At 43.8% G+C, this 20533-nt stretch overlaps 2 protein-coding genes across 4 annotated transcripts in view; one reads left to right on the top strand and one right to left on the bottom strand.

The window, feature by feature from the left end:
* Positions 1 to 18777, bottom strand: part of WASHC5 (WASH complex subunit 5) — a 40907-nt gene extending 22130 nt beyond the window's left edge. Inside the window, exons 1-13 of the mRNA XM_053395316.1 lie at positions 18594 to 18777; positions 14882 to 15178; positions 13520 to 13665; positions 11633 to 11717; positions 11262 to 11362; positions 9597 to 9786; positions 8496 to 8648; positions 6546 to 6659; positions 6083 to 6254; positions 4842 to 4969; positions 4365 to 4494; positions 1263 to 1375; positions 885 to 1051 (exon numbers count right to left, since the gene is read on the bottom strand). Of these exons, the coding sequence (XP_053251291.1) occupies positions 885 to 1051; positions 1263 to 1375; positions 4365 to 4494; positions 4842 to 4969; positions 6083 to 6254; positions 6546 to 6659; positions 8496 to 8648; positions 9597 to 9786; positions 11262 to 11362; positions 11633 to 11717; positions 13520 to 13665; positions 14882 to 15067 (1685 nt within the window). The 5' untranslated portion in view covers positions 15068 to 15178; positions 18594 to 18777. The remainder of the gene's footprint in view (positions 1 to 884; positions 1052 to 1262; positions 1376 to 4364; positions 4495 to 4841; positions 4970 to 6082; positions 6255 to 6545; positions 6660 to 8495; positions 8649 to 9596; positions 9787 to 11261; positions 11363 to 11632; positions 11718 to 13519; positions 13666 to 14881; positions 15179 to 18593) is intronic.
* Positions 18778 to 18875: 98 nt separating this feature from the next.
* Positions 18876 to 20533, top strand: part of NSMCE2 (NSE2 (MMS21) homolog, SMC5-SMC6 complex SUMO ligase) — a 206518-nt gene continuing 204860 nt past the window's right edge. Inside the window, exon 1 of one of the 3 annotated variants that reach the window (XM_053395323.1) lies at positions 18876 to 18958. The gene's annotated coding sequence lies outside the window, so the exon portion shown is untranslated. The other 2 variants (XM_053395321.1, XM_053395322.1) reach the window with 2 other exon arrangements.

Raw genomic sequence — 20533 nt, 5'->3', positions numbered from 1 at the left:
TAGGACAATAACTGATGCAAAACGGAAGAAGTGCGTGTGTCAATTTTGAGCAATGAGTCTTTTCCCAATACTCTTAAATCCCTGGGAGTTGTATTTTAAACCAATGTCTAATCTAGCATTCTGTTCCCCCAGTGGCTGACCAGAGGCCTAGGCGAAGTCTATAAGCAGGACAGGAATGCAACAGAAAGACCCACCATCTTTCTTGTTGGCCACCCCAAATATTTACCTCCCGCCATGTTGCATTTCCCTTTCACAAGCACGCCTCGTTCATAATCCTCCAACCTTGCTTTCTCGGTAGAATCTGTTTCAGCTTTGCTTCAGTCTGACTCAGACACTGAGTCGGGAGTGCAGTGAATCCAAGAGAGAAACAACGTACAGTGGTATCTCTGGTTGCAAACGAGATCTGTTCTGGAGGCCCATTTGCAACATGAAAAGAGTGCAACCCGCAGTGGCATGTCTGCACATGCACGGGTTGCAATTCAGCGCTTCTGTGCATGCACATGATGTCATTTTGCTCATCTGCACATGCGCGAGCGGCGAACCCCGGAAGTAACCCTTTCTGGTATTTCCAGGTCGCCGCAGGACGTAACCTGAAATAACTTAACATGAGGTATGACTGTACAAACAGGCAGTGGCAGCATGCACCCTTTGGGTCTGGTAGGGCAGAAAGCAAGAAGCTCAACAGTAGATGGCGCCAAAGCCAAGGAGAGGGGGAACCAACTAATCCTAGTTTTTTCCTCATCCTGCTTTCTGACGAGCGCTACAAAGGCAATACTGAAACGAAATTGAGGATGGAGCCAGCAGGCAGTGGTACCAACTAGAATAGGAGTCCCACACTCCATAGAAGAGGCAGCAAGCACATGCAAACGCTTCTGGGATCCTACCTGTCAATCAGCTGCCAGGCGTATGAAAGATCGCCAACTATCTGCATAGTGATCAAAACCTCTTCCTTAATGTTGATGGTTCTGATCATCTGATGGAGAAACTTGCGAGTGTCAGCAAGGAACTGACATATTTGCAGGTTGGACTCCAGCTGGTGAAATTCTTGCACCTACATATTAAGAATTAGAAACATAGGTTTTTTTGGGTTTTTTATTAAAATGCCTAAAAACAAACACAAGAGATTTTAAATTTGGCTACTTCTTAAATAAATCCTAATTGGTATGAAGTTCTACAGCAACTGGTCTTATGACAATGTTGCTTGAGTCCACATAAGAAATTATACCCCCAAAATGGCATGACCACCGCCTCCTCTGCCTTACCTCTTCTAAAGCTTGTATTAATTGCACAGTTTTCCTGCCCGCTGCAGTGGAGTCATCGTAATTCAGAGACATTATTTGTTTGGCGATTTCCCTGAACCAGGCTTGTAGATTTTCTGTTTTTAGTGGGAAAACCGGAGAAGGGACAAATTATTAAATTAGTGCAACTGAAACCGAAAGAGAGGGCGCTACCAGCCCCCAATTCACAAACTGTAAACATCCAGATATCAAGGAATTATTTTGAAAGAAACAAAAATGCGTCAGGGTCGGGAGGGTGGTGGTTTCCCTAAAGTTTGCGCTGTACACATGTACATGAATACTCTGCTTGCACGTGAAACCATAATTTTGCACAGAAGTGGCTAATCTTTGAAGATCCCACCATCCTTGATCACTGAGACATGATGGCTGGGGGAGATGGGAGTTGGATCACAGCAGCAGCTGGAAGACTAACCAGTTCCCCACCCCAATTTTGCATTATGAGAAGAGCCACAACAAAGTTTGGGCTCGTGTGTTCCCCCTCCCATGTGGCCATTTCCCTTTTAAGACCAAGGCTCTTGTAGTGTCTGAACCCAGACGAACTGTGGTTCGCTTTTAGGGTTAAAGGAAACAAGTCTACTTCAAACCATGGTTTACGAAAGTGGCTCATTTTCTTTTTTTCTTTTTATTGGAATTTTATTTACAACATAACATAACCCCCCCACCCCCAATACACAATCCACCCTCATTAAACGTGAACATAACATACAGTGAGCATAACATACAACAGTACAAACAACCACATAAAAGACTTCCTTTAACCTGTATCTGGCCTCCTTATTTACTTCTTATAAACTGTTTCCTTTATGAATAATTATTAAGATTTTTCTAATTATAACTTAAATATCCACAAAGTCCCCTGCAGACATTAATCGAAACATGTCCAGCTATGTATTTTAGGTCACTGTTTTGTGAAGTATTCTCTGCATTTCCCCCATGCTTGTTGAAACTCTTGTCTAGTGTGATCTCTAATTGCCTCTCGTAATCTAGCCATTTCAATATACTCTAACAGTTTGTCTTGCCATTCCTTTAAAAAAAAAAAAAATTATTAACTGGCCAATCACATCAAATTAAATCACATCACATAAATTCCGAATTACAAAGCCAAATTTTGAATTTTGTTGGGGGGACCCATACTTCAAGATCCGAAGGGGAATTCTGATCATCTTCTTGCTACTGCGTTAATGTCCAAATCAGTCCCAATCAGTCCAAACAGAGTTCATAATTCTATCCAGTCTTATCTTGCTGTTTCCACATCATATCTTGTTCATATAATTTCTCTTTTTTCTTTATGATCTCTTCTGATAGTCTCCTTAAGCCGATAAACACAAATATAATAATCCTGTGTGAATTTCCCGTTCTTCCAATCCAAGTCCAGATGGTTTCCATATATCATCTCCTTCATAGATAACATCGCTCTTTCCATCATAATTTTACAAAGTTGTCACTCTTAAGTCCCACTGGGGAGTTTAATCCATGATATATAAACAGCTTTGCTTCTCTCTTTCTCCTCCCAGACTCAAGACCTCTGACAGAGCTTCCCAAAATGGCGACGGCATTTTTAACTGCGTCATTCCAAAACTCTTATGCCTTCCAGATTCGTCTTGAAACAATGCTTTGGTTCAAAAGTTTATCTCCACACAGCCTTAAATCCACAGCTTAAGTCCTTAAAACGACATTTCTGACTCATTAGGGGAGGGGATTCTTGTTTAATCACATAAAAAGAAAGGAAAGCTTTCCCCCCCTCCCCCCTCAGTCATTTGCCGTACCGTATCTTGACGTATCTTCTCATGTTTTATTCTTGTCTTGTTTTATCAGAGATCTCTTCTGTCAGCAGTCTTTACTCCCCCTCCTTCCTTGAAGTATGTGAAATTCATCTCGTCCAAATTGTTTCTTTTGAAATTCTTGCAGCTAGTGGCGTGAATCAGAGACGGCGTCCAGGAGTGCCGAAATCCCACAGGAGGGCTTTGTGCCTAGTGCCCCCATCCCCACAAATTCGGGGGTGGTATAGGGCACAGCAGGCAAGGGCCGTCCCCCCCACAATCCTGGGGGGGTTAAGGAGGCTAATTACCCCCATCATAGCCTCCAAATTACCTCGTGTGGGTCAGAGAGATGTTATTGTCAGCCATCTTCCGATGCGCCCCCTAGTGGCCCCCCTGCCATTCCATTTTTGTTGGCACAGTTTCTTTTTTCCAGTTTTTAGCAATGAGGATCCTTGCCGCTCCTGTGGCATGGAGGAATATTTTCTGATCTTCTCTTGCGATACCTGTGTCCATTATCCCTAGTAGAAAAGCTTCTGTATTTTTCACAAAGTTATACTTAAAGTTGCTCATTTTCATCCAGGGTTCAGACGCAACACTAAACCATGGTTAGTTGAAAATGGAAGTTGACGCTTCTACTCTTCTCCCCATTGCAAAACTGGAGAACCAAGCACATAAGACCAAGGCGCACAGATGTTCATCCTTGCAATGGTGTGAGTTGGGCTGCTACCGATTCAAACTGATCAATGCAAATCTTTGCAGAGCCTTCAAAGCTTGGCGACATGAAGAAGACCCCATGCATCTCTCACTAAAGGAGCACGGGTTAATCTTTGTTGCAAGCCTTGGAAAGTCTTTTGCTTGGCACCAGTTGCCAGTTGGAATCATAGTCTAGCTGGAAACCCATAACCAGACGTAATATAAATGAGCTCGCAAAAGCCTTTTCTCAAAGGAAATAGAAAAATATTGCTTATTGCTTCCCCCTCCCCAATTGCTTCCCAATTGTTCTCTTGGAACAATAAGAAACCAAGAGGAAAGAAAATTCATCAAGGAATGGGGGAAATCTGAGGAATATTTGAAAAGTTTCTGTATACATTTGCATTCATTGGCAGGATTAACATAAAACAAGCAGTTAAAGGTAATGTTAAAGAAAAACCAGGGAGTTAACTGATAAATGGAATCAAATGCAGTATTCAAAATTAAAATTATAAGAAACCGCAAAAGGGGTAGAGGAAAGTCAAAACATTTATGTTCATTGGGAAGTTAATTTCCAAAACTGAAAAATAAAATTCATTTTTTAAACGGCCCTTACCATTTTTCTCCACTCTAGTTAGAGGCTTAACGCCTGAAAAGACATCAGCCAGCTCAGTCATCCTTTCGGATCCTTCCGTTTTGTAGCTTTCCCATTTTGTTTGCTTTTCGGACAGCATCTGCTTGAACATCTGACGAAAAAGCAAGACCTCAGTCTAAAACAGAACAACCTGCCGCGACTGGAAAATTACAGCGACAGCAACAATACCGTTTGGCACGGACTGATCTATACTAGGGATCCGTTGCAGGCTTTTGGGTGATCCCCACATTTATGCTGAAAATAGGAAAATAATGCTGGAAAGCTGGAGGTTTCTGTGCACTTTCCCCCTATGAGCTGAAGAGGCAAGCCACTTTAACAAATAAAAAGTGGCTTGCTTCTTCGGCAGCACAGATGAATGCAGTGGAAATGTCAAAGCAAGCCTCTGAAGTGTGCACGGTTCTAGGCATGGGGTGTGTGTATGAAGGATGTTTTCGTTACCTCTTTCAATATGAATTCGAACTGTGCTATATCCAGGAGAAGCTGGAAAAGGATCTTGGGGTTGTACTTGGAATCTGTTTGAACCTGGTCCTTTATCTGGCGGAGGCGCTTGTTGTTTGGATCGTAAGCTAAGGAAAAAGAGCAGAAAGTGAAGGCTTCCTCGATTGCTGCTGCGATGCAACACCCACCTTCCCCCTCAACGATCTCAACGGAGAAGATTTAATGTGCTCTTGGTCGCATGAACCAGGGTGGATAACAGGGTAAAACAGGGTGGCTAAAAATCAATGATTTTAAAAAAAGTTAAATTGGATTCTTTTGATTAAAATTGGGATTTTTAAAATAAAATGCTTTTGGAGGGAAAATCTTTCTAAATATAGTTTCCTATTTAACTTACATTATACCTGTAGTCCAAAGGCCATTCATCAGGAAATAAGGATTTGTTTTTAAGTTTTTCACGTGTGCTAAAACTCAGTCTAAGTTTTTTTTAAAAACTGTTTAACCACATCAGTTAACAAACATGGAAACATATGCTATAATGTTATTGTTTCAGCTAAATAAATTGTTTAAATTTTTATTAAGGAAACGATAGTTATTCTCCTTCCAGTAAAGTACAGCAGAAAAGTTGTCCAAATATAAACAGTTAACTTATTGAACCTCGTAATAATTTCATAATTATCAGTCTATGTATTTCTAATGGCATAACCTGAAATATACTCGGAGTTGAGAGTGGATTTCATGCTCTTTATTCAGGTCATAGTGGTGAGGAGAAATGGAAGTTCCCTCATAATGTCTACATTATTTACACAATGGCCCCACATGATTTGCTAATTTCGGGATTCACCTGTAGGCTAATCAGGTTGCAGATTCACTTCCACCTGGAGATGGATTGGGTGGCTCATATGGACCAACCAGACTGCTGCATTCTGGATCCTATTGTTCTAGGGCCAATCAGACTGCTGAATTCTGAATCCTATTGTTCTAGGGCCAATCAGACTGCTGCATTCTGAATCCTATTGTTCCAGGGCCAATCAGACTGCTGCATTTTGGATCCTATTCAACTCAGTACATAACATAACGAAATCAGTAATTTTTGATATAACTGTAAAATGTACGCTGAAAATTTATTATTCCAAAAACGAAACCTTCATCCGGTTGTAAATATTAAGATTAAACCAGCAAGAATGAGTTTAAACATGATTTAAATCAAGTCTTACAGACTTGTGATTTAAATCAAACATTACCTGAGTCTGCAGTATGCAGCATCATCCACCGTATCGCAACGTTGCAGTCTCTTAAGCAGTTCAGTAGTTTGGGGATATTGTCCAGTACCATCTCCTCCCTCAAGCAGCCTTCCTTAAGAAACTGCTGCACCTGCATGTGGACTCGCTCCCTGACTGCGGCGCATCTGCCAGCCTTTGAAAGACAGAAATCAAAGGAGCGTTACTGCAAAACAGGTGGGACCCGGTAGGGCTCTAGGTAAGAGGGATGTCGTACGAGGCTCTCAGAAAGCCATTCCTCTGCCTTTGCCCATCTCCAGCTGCTTTGGACTACAACTCCCATCAGCCCCAGCCGGCCCACCCTCCATGGGAACTGTAGTCCACCTGGAAGGCACCAGGACAGTAAAAGCTGAGCTAGAAGCATCACAGAGCAGCAGGTTTAAGGAGAGGAAATTCCACTTTGCGGAGAAAACCGCATTTCGCCAACCTGTTCCTTGACGTTGGAAAGATCCAGCGTGTAGTTCAGAGCCATTTTCGCAGCTTTGTAAGGCTCCCAGGCTTCTGCCAGGTTCACACACATCCCCATATAAATGCTAATAACCTGTGGAGAGAAACAGAATGTAAGAGGCAGCCTGAGGGACCATCTGGCTCTCCAGGATTTCAGAAAGGATTATCTCCCGGCTTGCCCTGGCAGCGCCCAGGATTTGAACTGGCACCTTCTGCGCATAGCTGTCAACCGTCCCTTATTTGGCAGGAAAGTCCCTTATCTCAGCACCGGGTCCTGCTGCTGTCCCTTACTGATGATGTTCCTTAAATTTCCCGGGTTTCAAAGGAAGCAGCTCCTCTCCCTCCCTCCCTGCCAGCCAGGGAGGAGGGAGGCTCCAACTGTGTTGCTTGGCTGCATTGCTCACCCAATAAGGAGTCTAAGAACGACTGGGGGGTGGAGCTTGCATGCCTTGTGCCAATCAAATTGGCCGTGTTGCCTGGGGACTCGCCTTTGCTCAGCGCTTCCCAGCAGAGAGGTGACGGTGGTTTTCCTTGCTGCATCCCCTTTGCTGGGTTGCTGCGCAGTGGGAACCACCGATTGAGGCTTCATTTGGCTGCTGGCTGGGCTTTCTGCCTTTGGCTCGGAGGGGCTCAGAAGCTGAACCTCCCTGTGCTCCGAAAATCCCTTATTTTGGCTGCCAATCCCTTATTTTCGAGGCTGCTGGTCCCTTATTTTCCAATCTGAGTTGACAGCTATGCTTCTGCATGCCATGCAAATGCCGTACCACTTAGCTACGGCCCTTCCTCAGCCAAGCTCCTATCAAGCCAAGTCATCCCGGATACTCACATTTACGCTTTTGCAGTTCTTCTGCTGACAAAACCTACAAGCAACGGCCAACATCAGAAGCGATGGTGGCCCGTCTTCTAGCTATGTTTGGGAAGTCGGATCCCAGCGAAGTCTAAACAAAGGTTTCCCAAACTTGGGCCTCCAGCTGTTTTCGGACTACAACCCCCATCATCCTTGACCACCGGTTCTGCTAGCTAGGGATGATGGGAGTTGTAGTCCCCAAACAGCTGGAGGCCTACATTTGGGAAACACTGGTCTGAATGGGTCGACAGGGGGCGGGGCTGACAGGGGAGGGAGCCCAGGCAGAAAGCATGTGGCCATTGGCTCCCGACACATCCATCAAAGTCCTGAGGGAACTGCTGGCGCAGCCTCCCTTTCCATCTTCTGGGGGTCACATGCCAGTGGTGGGCGAGGCCAGAGGCAAAAGTGGGAGGGGCAAATGCTACTTTTGTATATGAGGATTGGTTGGGGGGCGTGGCTAGGGAGACGTGCGGTCTGGAGAAAGTCCTGAGGGCCTGACAAGAGTGGCTTGAGGGCCACATTGTTCCCCGAGCCTCAGGTTCCTCACCCCTGCGCTCTACACTTGATATCCATATGTTTTAGCATTTTTTTCAAATGCTTTTTATTGAATTTTCTTTAACACAAACAAATAAAATAAATACCCTAACATTCCACAATCATATGTCTACTTATTTTCTAAATGCTCTATCGTGCACGGACTTCCCTCCCTTCAACAGGTTTTCATAATATTCTTTTTTTTGCAAATTCTTAATTACATTCTATACACATCACAAAATTTATTTTAATCCTACTACACTTCTACAATTGCTACTTATATATTCAACAAATTTACTCCATTCCTTTTTGAACTTTATTTCCTCTTGGTTACGGATCCTGTGGGTTAGTTTTGCTAATTCTACATATTCAACCATTTTTGTCTGCCACTCCACATTTTAGTATTTTTAAAAGTTGTAAGCATTTGTGCACGGCTGCCACGGCAGAAAGGAAGCACATAAGGTGCAATAAATAAGAAACGAACAAGGAGGAGATGCGCTTCCAAATCTATTTGGCTGTTTTGTTGCTTCAGCTCTGAACCGTATTTACCCAGTTGTCTGGAAAATATTTGTCCACGATCTCCCTCATCTTCGCTTGCTGCGTGTGCAGAATGGAGGCATCAAAATAAAGTGCCACGTACAACATGGCCGCCTGAGGAGCGAGGGCGACGCTGCGGTGCTCTGGTAACGGGTAGGCGGAAACCTGAAATGGGAGGACAGCAACAGGAAGAGGGAGACAACAAGTCAATGGACACCATGTAGACGTAGAACAGTATGATACGATACGATATCTTTATTGTCATTGTCCCATGCAGAACAATTGAAAATCTACATAAAACATTCAAAACCCCCTAAAAACTCTGAAACCCCATTTTAAAATACAATATAATATAGAGACTCCTTATGCTGCGTTTAGAACCAGAATTGCATTTGGGTAGAAACTGTTTCTCAGGCGACTAGTCCTGGTCTTTATAACCCTGTACCTTCTTCCAGAAGGCAGAAGCTGAAAGAGATCATTTCCGGGGTGCGCACTATCCTGCGCTATCTCTGCAGCTTTCTTATGGCACCTGGAAGCATAGATTTGATCCAAGGTGGGAAGAGTGCACCCAGTTATTCTCTCTGCAGTCTTTACAACCCTGGACAGCATTGTTTTTTCCCTGGCCATGCAGCTCCCAAACCACACACACAGACCATAAGTTAATACACTCTCCACAGTGCAATGGTAAAATGCCATCAACAGGTCCTTTGAGAGATTCTTTTTCCGGAGGATTCTCAGAAAATATAACCCCTGCTGTGCTCTCTTCATCAGGTCTTTGCTTTTTTATCATATTTTTATATGTGTTGGAAGCTGCGCAGAGTGGCTGGGGTATAAATAATAAAATTGTTATTACGAGTGTTAAGTTAGGCCTAGAGGGGCAGTGAGAATCAGTGAGATGCAGTGCCTAGAGTGTCGGACTAGGACCTGGGAGCTCCGGGTTCGAATCCCCACTCAGTCACATGACGCTCACAGGGCAATCTTGGGACAGTCACTGCCTCTCAGCCTAACCAACCTCACAGGATTCTTGGGGTTAAATGAACACCTCAGAGGAAAAGGCGGGATGCAAATGCAACAAGTAAATAAACAGGTCTTTCCCAGCACGCTGAGACTCACCTGGTTGTATATATCATCCGACCTCAGCCGGCCAATAACCATGCTGATGAAGGTTTCGTTTATGGGTACCCTGCTGAAGTAGCTCTCTGGGTAGTTTGCAGGCCTCTTCGCTCCAGGCTGACTCGAATACCCCGTGCTCCGGAGCAGCTTACATATGTCGTCCATGTTGGAATCAGCAGAACGGGCAGCGCTGGGTGGCAAAGAGAGAAAAAGGAGCTTCAGGAGCAAGAACTCGGCAAAGAACAGAGGAAGAAACATGAAAAAAGGGACAGAGGACGACTCTTGCAAGCAAGGCACACTGAGGCGATCTCAAATGAATTCAGCTTTGAGAGGTCGAATCCTCAGAAGCAGTACGACTGGTGTGCTCTAGCTGGTCTTATTGTTTACATTTTATGCGTTTCCAAAGGGGCATACGTGGCTGATGATGCCATCCTTGTTTCATCTTCACAATAACCCTGTGGAGTAAGTTAGGCTGAGAGAGAGAGAGAGAGAGAGAGAGAGAGAGAGAACTATTGGCCCAAGGTAAAACCAGCGAGCTTCATGGCTGGGTGGGGATTCGAACTCGTCTCCTAGGTCCTAGTGGAGCATGGCAATTCCTGGATTGCCTCAGGTGGCAAAAAGCAGTGAGCTGCCCCTGCGTCCTAGTCTAACACTCTAATTACACCACCATACTGGCTCTCTTTTAAACCTCTTTATATTGTATACATTTTTATTGGTGGCCGATACATTTATGTTTTGTGTTGGTTGTCAATCGCCTTGAGTTCTCTTAGATGAGGGGTGATGGATAAATATTGTAAAATAATCATAATGATATAGATTAAATGTGAGCTAACGAATCTCAAGTTCAAATCTTGCTTAACTTTGGGTTTCCTAGGATACTTGTAGAGATATTTTGAGGCGTCTACGCCACACCTAACCAGAACCCATGATTGTGTGTGATGGGTATAAGTGATGGACTAGGATCTGCAAGAACCAGGTTCAAATCTTCACTTAGCCATGAAGCTCACTGGGGGATTTTGAACCAGTCACTATCTCTCAGCCTAACCTACCTCACAGGGCTGTTGCGAGGATAAAAATGGGCTGCGATTGATTTGTTACCTCAGAATAAAAATTGTTCGAAAAAACAAATACATACATAAATAAGGGTTGGCAGGCATATGGGACAGGGCCTTCTCAGCAGTGACACCCAGTCTCTGGAATTTCCTTTTCAGGTTTTCAGGTGCCTGGATTTCTCCCATTCTGTTTCAAGGTGGATAATTAAGGGCATCCTTCTCTACCAGGCTTTTTAAAAATAATGATTGAGTTTTCTGTTCCCCAACTGCTGCTTCTTTTTCCTAGCTTCCTAAAATCCTTAATTTTAAACTTGTTAGTTTTGATTACCTCTTAATTATGACAGCTGATTTATGCATAATCTCATTAAGGCATTGGCACAATATCTTCTTATATAGAAAGAAATGTAGGATGTCATCACGCTCTGCAGTTTGTGTGCCCGGCAACCCTAACTCCATATAAGGCAGCTGATGATGTGCCCGTTGAAAAAGGACCTTCTGAACACAAAGCGGGCACTAATCCACTGAGTCATGTGATTCCCAGCAGATGTTCACCTTGCTACCTTTCTGGGAAATGCTAGCCAGAATCAAGAATGGTCAGCAACGTTCAGAATACCTGTATCTATAGTAGGAAACCAGCATTCTCTCTCGAACCTCCCCTTCAATTTTCTGATCGATGACGAGCAACATGACGCCATACAGATAAAGGGCTTCACACTACAGTGCAGGGGGGAAAAAATAACAATATTGTGCTCATTGACATCAATAGTTTCAAAGGCCAAAAACAGTGCTGTCTAGTAGATCCAATTCATTCATTATTAGTAAATTGCTTTAGGTGATTCCACAGCCAGGCAGATCCAGTAAATCACTTCACCTGAATTAACATGATAATCCAATCTCTTTCTCTCCTTGTTTTTTGCCCATGCAAGTCTGCACAGAACTGCGAAACAGGCGAGTCTATTATTGCACAAAAATTGGAGTGCTTACCAGCAGCTGTTTGCCATCCTCATTCAGCAGCACTGTTTCTATGGTTTGTTGGATGTAAATTCCTTCATTGAGGTCATCCAGATATCTAGGAACAGCATAAAAATCAAGAATAAGGTTCAGTCATTAATGGCTTACCAGCTGCAATGGATCTCCTTCTGAACACCAGTTGTAGGAAATCACAAAAAGGGAGTGTGCATCTGGTTGGCCACTGTGAGAACAGAGTAGCCTTTGGCCTGACCCACCAGGGCCATTCTTAGGTAAGGTTGTCTAGCCCTAAGAATAAGGAGTCTCGATGGGAGATGTCTTACGACAGCTAGGACAGAATGGTTTTTATAGCTGGGTTGAGCAGCGTATTATCAAAAGATGGATAGCAACCTTGACACTGAGGGATACATTCACGACCTGCCATGGTGAGGTGAACTCAACCTGCCTTTCCTTCAGCTTTCATGATATATTTGTACAAACAGCCCCTTTAAGGACCAGCCGGCTTTCTTACGGGAGATGGGACTATTCAGTGTCAAGAATAGGGAGCAGGGTCTTAAGACCTCCTACCTCACCAAATTTTTTTTATCTCCTGTAATACTTTCCGGAGTGGATCTGTTGGGTCTTCCACAGATATCAACGTTGTCTGCAAATGGTTTTAAATTGTCCCTGTCCCACTCTTTAATATCTTGATTACATCTTATTCTTTGAACCAATACTTCTAAAAACTATTATAAACAACAAAGGTGACAACGGACAGCCTTTTCTCGTTCCTTCAGTTATTTTACAGTTCTCAGTCAGGACGTTATTTAGTACAGTGGTACCTCGGGTTAAGTACTTAATTCGTTCCGGAGGTCCGTACTTAACCTGAAACTGTTCTTAACCTGAAGTACCACTTTAGCTAATGGGGCCTCCTGCTGCTGCCGCACCGCTGGAGCACGATTTCTGTTCTCATCCTGAAGCAAAGTTCTTAACCTGAAGCACTATTTCTGGGTTAGCGGAGTCTGTAACCTGAAGCATATGTAACCTGAAGCGTATGTAACCCGAGGTAACACTATATCAACTTAGCTGACTGGTCAGTATATATATTGCTTTGACGCCTTGTATAAAAGTGTCTCCACAACTCATATATTCTTCAACTTTAAACGTAAAATCCCAGGAAACATTATAAAAGGAATGCAGCCAGGGCTATCGTTATATGTCAAGTCAGGCAACGATCCCAAGTTCAGGGCATGTTTTGCATGTCTGCATGCACAAACACAGCATTCCAGACACCAGCCCGTCTGCTTTGCCCTGCAGAAATCAATGGGACCATTTTGAGCAAAGCCCACCACAGAATGCAACCACATTTTTTGGCGCTTCTTGCTGATGCCGCTAGTATATGCAAATAAGCTAAGGTTCACAGCCATTGTCTCTTATTAACATTTAGCTGTGGCTAAACCCACCTCTTCAGTAGCTTGCACAGGGCTTACGGTCCACTGACATTGTCTTTAGAGACTATGCCCAAAATACCATCAACTTCTGAAATAAGATTGGCAGCACCAAGCAGCAGGGTCTTTTCAGTTGTGGGCCCCAACTCCCCCATCTACATCCCTCTTACCCTTTTCAAAAGCATTTGAAAATATTATGTTCTCCTCAGCTGTTATTGTAATGCTGATGCCTCTTCCCTTTTAAAAAAACTGTGCCATTGTTCATTGTCTGTTTTGAATTAACTGCTACAAATGATTCTCAGCGTCGCTTCCAACGCTATAATTCTACAATTCTACAATCTAATTTTCTTGCGATTTTATATTGCCAGTTGCTGAGGCCACACAAGCTTAAAAAGTAAGAAAAAAACAGAATCAAAGTTTCAGGGGGAAAGGGGGAAGAGATCACAGGTAGGTTTTGGAGCCAGCAATTACGCACCTGTTTAAGTCAACGATATATTTATGAACGCTTTGGAAAGCCAGATAGAATCTCGTCAAGATTTCTATGTTGTTCTCGCGAAATTCGTCGTCTAGATCCTGGAGGTCAGGTTTGGCTTCCAACTTCCCTTCCCACAGCTCAGGTCCCTGCGATGAAGAAACAATCATTTCGATGAAATATGGCATAAAGAAAGGACCACCTTATTATTTGCCAAATATCAATGTGCACTTGATGTGAATTACTGTAACAGTAAGTTTTATTATGCACGCTTCACCAGAAAGTTCCAGGGCAGGTTATGGCAATAAAAACACAACATTCAAAACAAATTAGAATCACAACTAGGGTGGGTGCTAAAAATACTCCGGTGTCGAAAGTCAGTTTAAAAAGATGCATCATCGGCATATGAGGAAAGTTGCATAACTGAAGGTACCAGATACAGCTCTAAAGGGAGGGAATCCAAAAAGTTTGGGGTTGTCAACAGAGAATACCCTCTCCTGGGAGAGTCTGTAAGAACGGAGGCAGTTGTTCAGATCTTTGGGGCCTACATAATTTAATCAGTTTTAATCACTTTAAAGAACAGAGAGTTTAAATATGGCTCCAGCGAAGCAAAATTTCTTAATAATAATAATATATTTTTTTATTTATATCCCACCCTACCTGGCCAGAGCCAGGCTCAGGGCGGCTAACACCAGTAAAATTACAATAAAAATATAATAGGGAAAAGGAAAAAAAACCAAATTAAAATATAGGTTAAAATACAATTTAAAATGCAGCCTCATTTTAAAAGTAGCCCATAGATCAAAACCATAAGGGGAGGGAAACAAAAGGGTCAGACTGAGTCCAAATCAAAGGCCAGGCAGAACAGCTCTGTCTTGCAGGCCCTGCGGAAAGATGTCAAGTCCTGCAGGGCCCTACTCTCTTGTGACAGAGCGTTCCACCAAGTCGGGGCCAGTACTGAAAAGGCCCTGGCCCTAGTTGAGACCAATCTAACCAACTTGTGACCTGGGACCTCCAAAATGTTGTCATTTGTGGACCTTAAGGTCCCCCGTGGGGCATACCAGGAGAGGCGGTCCCGTAGGTACGTGGGTCCTAGGCCACACAGGGCTTTAAAGGTCAAAACCAGCACCTTAAACCTGACCCTGCACTCCACTGGGAGCCAGTGCAGTTGGTAAAGCACTGGATGAATGTGATCCCGCGGCAAGAACCCCATAAGGAGTCTCGCCGCGGCATTCTGCACCCGCTGGAGTTTCTGGGTCAGCTTCAAGGGCAGCCCTGTGTAGAGCGACTTACAATAATCAAGCCTGGAGGTGACCGTCACATGGATCACTGTGGCCAGGTCGGGGTGGGAAAGGTATTTCTTACCTTGAAATAGCTGAAATCAAATATAATATCACCATATTTCTGCTGATCAGCCTTGTTTCTGAGTCGGAAAACACCCGGAACGAACTCGGAGAGTCTCAACAGTTCGGCAATGATAGCATTTCCACAAGAGACAATTCTGAGAATGGCCTGCCCGCAGTGATTATTTTCCGCTAGGAAGTCCACCATGGTGAAGAATAGTATGATTCTTCCAAAAGTATCTTTTCAACCCAAGTTTGTGCTTTCACTCTTTTAAATTATCTGAAGGAAGATGCATTGCTGAGAGCTCCATTAATGTACCTGAAAAACATCAACCACCAAACATATTTGACATTGCATATTCATCATTTCTCAGTTTATGATGTGTTCCCATTCTGCTACCCAACACATATTTTTTAATTACAAGTCTGTTCTTAAAATATGCTTTTCTCAACACCCTGGAATAGAGTTTCACAGCATAAACAAAACACCTATTTCTTAAGTCAGACGAGCAACAGCAGCACACTCTTCGCTGAAAAATACGTTGAGGACACCTGCTTAAAATGAAATTCAGCCCATTGGATAAAACAGGTAAGGAACTGGCAGCCAACGAGTTATCACCCCCCCTGACATTGACATTTTGTTCCTTACAAAATTGCTGTGTTAAGAATGTCTCTTTAGAAATGGGTTATAAATATGTTCTATAGTAAATTTTATCCAGCAGGACTTAGGAAGGAAAAGAGGGAGAAGAAATGTCCCAAACTAAAAATACGTTGGTGTTCTTAGCCTTTTACAAGAACTGTATTTGATAAAAGATTGATTTCTTAGCGCCATTTTGAAGCTCTTCCTCTTACTTTGCTTTTCACAACAGCATTTCCAAGCTTTATTTCAGGAGGGTAAAACATGGACCCACAGTTACACTCAGAAGGAAAACGAAAAAAAAAAAGTGTTTTCAAGTTGCAAGAAACACTCGGAACAAGAACAACAACAACAACAACGTGTGTGTGTGGGTGGGTGGGTATATATATATATATATATATATGTGTGTGTGTGTGTGTGTGTACACACACACATAGATATACATATATATGTATATACATGTATACATACATATATATATATATATATATACACGTATATATATGCATATACAATGGACGCTTGGGTTGCAAATGTGATCCGTGCGGGATGCACGTTTACAACCCGTGTCTGCGCACGTGTGGGTTGCGATTCAGCGCATGCGCGACCACCAAAACCCGGAAGTAAGCCGTTCCGGTACTTCCAGGTTTCGGCGGTCCACAACCCGAAAAAATGCAACCTGAAGCGTCTGTAACCCGAGGTATGACTGTATACACCACACATTGCATGTGTGCACATAATTTTTCTTGCTCTGGAGGACAGGACTCGAACCCATGGCTTCAAATTACAAGAAAGGAGATTCTGATTAAATATCTGGAAGAACTTTCTGACAGTAAGAGCTACTTGAAAATAGAAAGTGCTGCTTTTGACCCATAAAGCCTTAAACTGCTCAGGACCGCAATACCTCAAGGTCTGCCTCTCCTCATATAAACTGACCTCGACCCTGCGACCATCCTCTGAGGCCTTTCTTCGCGTGCCCCTTACACGAGAGGTCCAGAGAGCAGCAACATGAGAACCGGCCTTTTCTGCAGTGGCTCCCGACTTGTGGGATGCTCTCCTCAGGGAAGTTTGCCTGCTGCCTTCATCTGAAGGCAGTCCTGTTTAGGAAGTGTTTAAGGTCTAACCTTTTGCCATGTTTTTACTATTCTGCTGGGAGCCGCCCAGAGCGGCTGGCTCAACCCAGTCAGATGGGCAGCATACAATTAATAAAATTATTATTTTTCATAATTTTAATAAGAGAGGTCCGGAGTGTGGCAACACGGGAACAGGCCTTCTCTGCAGTGGCTCCCCATCTGTGGAATGCTCTCCCCAGGGAAGTCTACATTGGCTCCCAGCATGTTTCCAAGCACAATTCAAAGTGCTGGTGCTGACCTTGAAAGCCCTAAACGGCCTCAGTCCTGTATACCTGAAGGAGCGTCTCCACCCCCATCGTTCTGCCCGGACACTGAGGTCCAGCGCCGAGGGCCTTCTGGTGGTTCCCTAGCTGTGAGAAGCCAAGTTACAGGGAACCAGGCAGAGGGCCTTCTCGGTGATGGCACCTACCCTGTGGAACACCCTCCCACCAGATGTCAAAGAGAACAACAACTACCAGACTTTTGGAAGACGTCTGAAGACAGCCCTGTTTAGGGAAGCTTTTAATGTTTAACAGACTACTGTATTTTAATATTCTGTTGGAAGCCGCCCAGAGTGGCTGGGGAAGCCCAGCCAGATGGGTGGAGTATAAATAATAAATTTATTATTATTATTATTAATAATAATAATAATTATTACTACACACCTTTAGGCGCCAGGCAAAAATGTTCCTTTTTAACTAGGGCTTTGATTGATTTGATTGACACCCTATGCCTTTTTAAAATGTGGGGTTTGTGAGGGAGGGCTGTTTATTGGGTTGTTGTTTTTATTTTGATACTACATTTTGTGGTTTTATATTTTGATTTTGTTCTGTGAGCTGCCCCGAGACCACTGGGTTATAGGGCGGTATATAAATTCAATAAATAATAATAGTGCTTTTCCCTCCCTTAAAAAAATAGGTTTAGGGGTACTCTTATTTTCCTACTCATATTGAAATACTGCCCCTCAATGAGGCCAAACTTAGATTCAAAAAATGTTTAGGGGTACGCATACCCGTGCGTACCCCCAGGAAAAAAAGCACTGAATAATAATACAGTGGTACCTTGGGTTAAGGGACGTGGGTGGCACTGTGAGTTAAACCACAAAGCCTAGGGCTGGCCGATCAGAAGGTCGGCGGTTCGAAACCCCGCAACGGGGTGAGCTCCCGTTGCTCGATCCCTGCTCCTGCCAACCTAGCAGTTCAAAAGCATGTCAAAGTGCAAGTAGATAAATAGGTACCGCTCTGGCGGGAAGGCAAACGGCGTTTCCGTGCGCTGCTCTGGTTCGCCAGAAGCGGCTTAGTCATGCTGGCCACATGACCCGGAAGCTGTACGCTGGCTCCCTCGGCCAATAAAGCGAGATGAGCGCCACAACCCCAGAGTTGGTCACAACTGGACCTAATGGTCAGGTGTCCCTTTACCTTTATCTCGGGTTACATACACTTCAGGTTACAGACTCTGCTAACCCAGAAAAAGTACCTTGGGTTAAGAACTTTGCTTCAAGATGAGAACAGAAATCGTGTTCTGGTGGTGCGGTGGCAGCAGCAGGAAGCCCCATTAGCTAAAGTGGTGCTTCAGGTTAAGAACAATTTCAGGTTAAGAACAGACCTCCGGAACGAATTAAGTACGTAACTAGAGGCACCACTGTAATAATTATCTTTAGGCGCTGGGCAAAAACGTTCCTCTTTAACCAGGCCTCTCCTAACACTGCATGCATTTTATAAAAAGGCAGAACAGCCATACCACCTATTCCATGATTCTATAACCTAGTTTGTGTTTGGAAGGGGAGAATTTTGCAAAGCCTGCATTTGCACGGGACAGCAATGCTTTTGGGAGAAACTGCCCCCGGGTTTCCTGTTCCAAACACGGGAGCTTTTGCAGCAGAAAGTGAGAGTCGTCGCGGGGGCAGCACCCCTAGAATTAGAGCCTCGTTAACCCCCCCCCCACGCAAAAAAACATTGTTTACCCCCAGGGCCCCCTGCACTTACTCGGCTTGCAGCTGGGATCTTTGCAAAGGGCTCTTCTTCTTCTGCAGCCCCGTTATTTTGCAGAGCCCAGCAGGTCTTTCGCAAGCAGCAGCAACGACCCGGGTCGACCAGCCCCTGGGGCGGAAAGGGAGAGAGAATCAGGATCCCGGAACCGCGAGGGGGCAAGGGAAGGAGCTTGCAGCTGCCAAACGCCGTCGGTGCTGCAAAGCGCTGGGCTGAGCCTTCCTCCCCGCCTCGCATCACATGAGGGTTTCCCGGGTCATGTGAACAGGCGCCGGCTGATGATGAGACGCGCGTTTCCCGCCGCTGCCCCACCTCTCCCCACACCCACAACCCCGGGGATACATGCGCCAGGCAAGCGGGGGGTCGGCCGAGGGATGCAAAAATAAGAATCAATTAAGAAAAAAATAAGAATAGAAAATAGGGATCTCCGCAAAGCAACTGCAAAAAAGGAAAAGGAAAAAAAAAAGTGGGCGGAGGATGCATTCTGCCCGCCTCCTCTTTCTCAGGAACTAAGAGGGAGGAGAGAGTCAAGGGAGCGGAGTGGGTGTGTATCTCCAGTCATTTGTAGTCGCTGTCTTTTAAAACTGTTTAAATAAGGTATAAAGACATTTATTATTATTTTTAAGTATAAAGAGAGAGGGGTGGGAACTTCCAAGAGGGCAGAGGTGCTTTTGCGCAGTGCAATTTTTGTTCTATTATTTTTATTGCGATGATGCTAGCATATAATATTTTATTCTTAGATATAATAATAATAATAATTTTATTTATACCCCAGCCAAGACCGGGCACAGGGCAGCTAACAACCAATAATAAAAACAAGTTGATTAAAATACAATTTAAAAGATTAAGATACAACATTAAAACGTTAGGATGCAGTCTCTTCATAGGAGGAGAAAGGAATATGCTTCAAGTGGCTGGGTAAATCCAGCAAGGTGGGCGGGGTATAAATAATAATAAACGTTATTATTATTATTATTAAGTTCCCTGCCCCGAGGAGCTTGCAGTCCAGCAGTTCTGCCCGGGAGGCGGAGAAGCCGTGGGAGCGCAGGCTGGCCTTCGGGAGTCTTCTTGGCCCTCTTCCCCCTATAGAACCTAAATGCGTGGCAACAAGTTGTGGGTGGTAGTTTGAAGGGGCTGGAGGGCAGGGAGGAATTTATTTGTTGTTTTGTCAGCCTGCTTTATAAACCACGACTTTCCCACAAGTTTCCATGTGCTCATGTTTGTTGCTGCTTTGCTGCTTGGATTCTAGACCCTTGGAATCACAGTTCTGAGTTTAGGCCCTGAAGGCAGGATTAAATCTAGGGTGGTTTTGTTTTGTTGCTGTTTTTGCTTTACAGAGATTCTCCTTTTATGTATTTATTGGGGAAGCTGGCCTTTTTACAATACTTCTAACTGCGTGTAATCAGCACTGTAGAAATTTATGTTTATATATATATATATATATATATATATACACACACACACACACACACACACACACACCCCAAATGATTTTTAGAACTGTGCAGCCTGAGCACAGTTAAGAAAAAGAGGTGAAATCAGCCTCCTTAAGAAAAAGAGGTCAGAATAGGCCAATATTTATGTGGACTGTCCACAGATCAAGATTGCTTCTTTAGGTTTTCAGATTTTAACCTAGCTCAAGGTTGTCGTCTGAACTAGCCAGATCAACGAAATTTTTATTTTTCAGTCCATGAAAAATACGATTTGAGAATCCTCTTGCCACAAAATGGCAATTAGCCATAGCGTTTTGGCAACTGCAACCTTGGTTTAAGAAGCCATTTCACCCCTAAACTTCAAATATTGAGGATTATGGTATAAAATTATTATTTTTTAATTTGCGGAATACGGATAGGTATTCAAGGTTGCGGGCTATTCTATACAGTTCTGCACGGCGTATTGTTGTGAACAGGGATTTTCAACTGACAAATAGGAAAGAT

This window comes from Podarcis raffonei, chromosome 7 (assembly GCF_027172205.1).
Source record: "Podarcis raffonei isolate rPodRaf1 chromosome 7, rPodRaf1.pri, whole genome shotgun sequence".
In the NCBI taxonomy this organism is placed as follows: Eukaryota; Metazoa; Chordata; class Lepidosauria; order Squamata; family Lacertidae; genus Podarcis; species Podarcis raffonei.
Note: the sequence above shows the minus strand (reverse complement) of the source record. Positions and strands in the feature narration are given on the sequence as shown.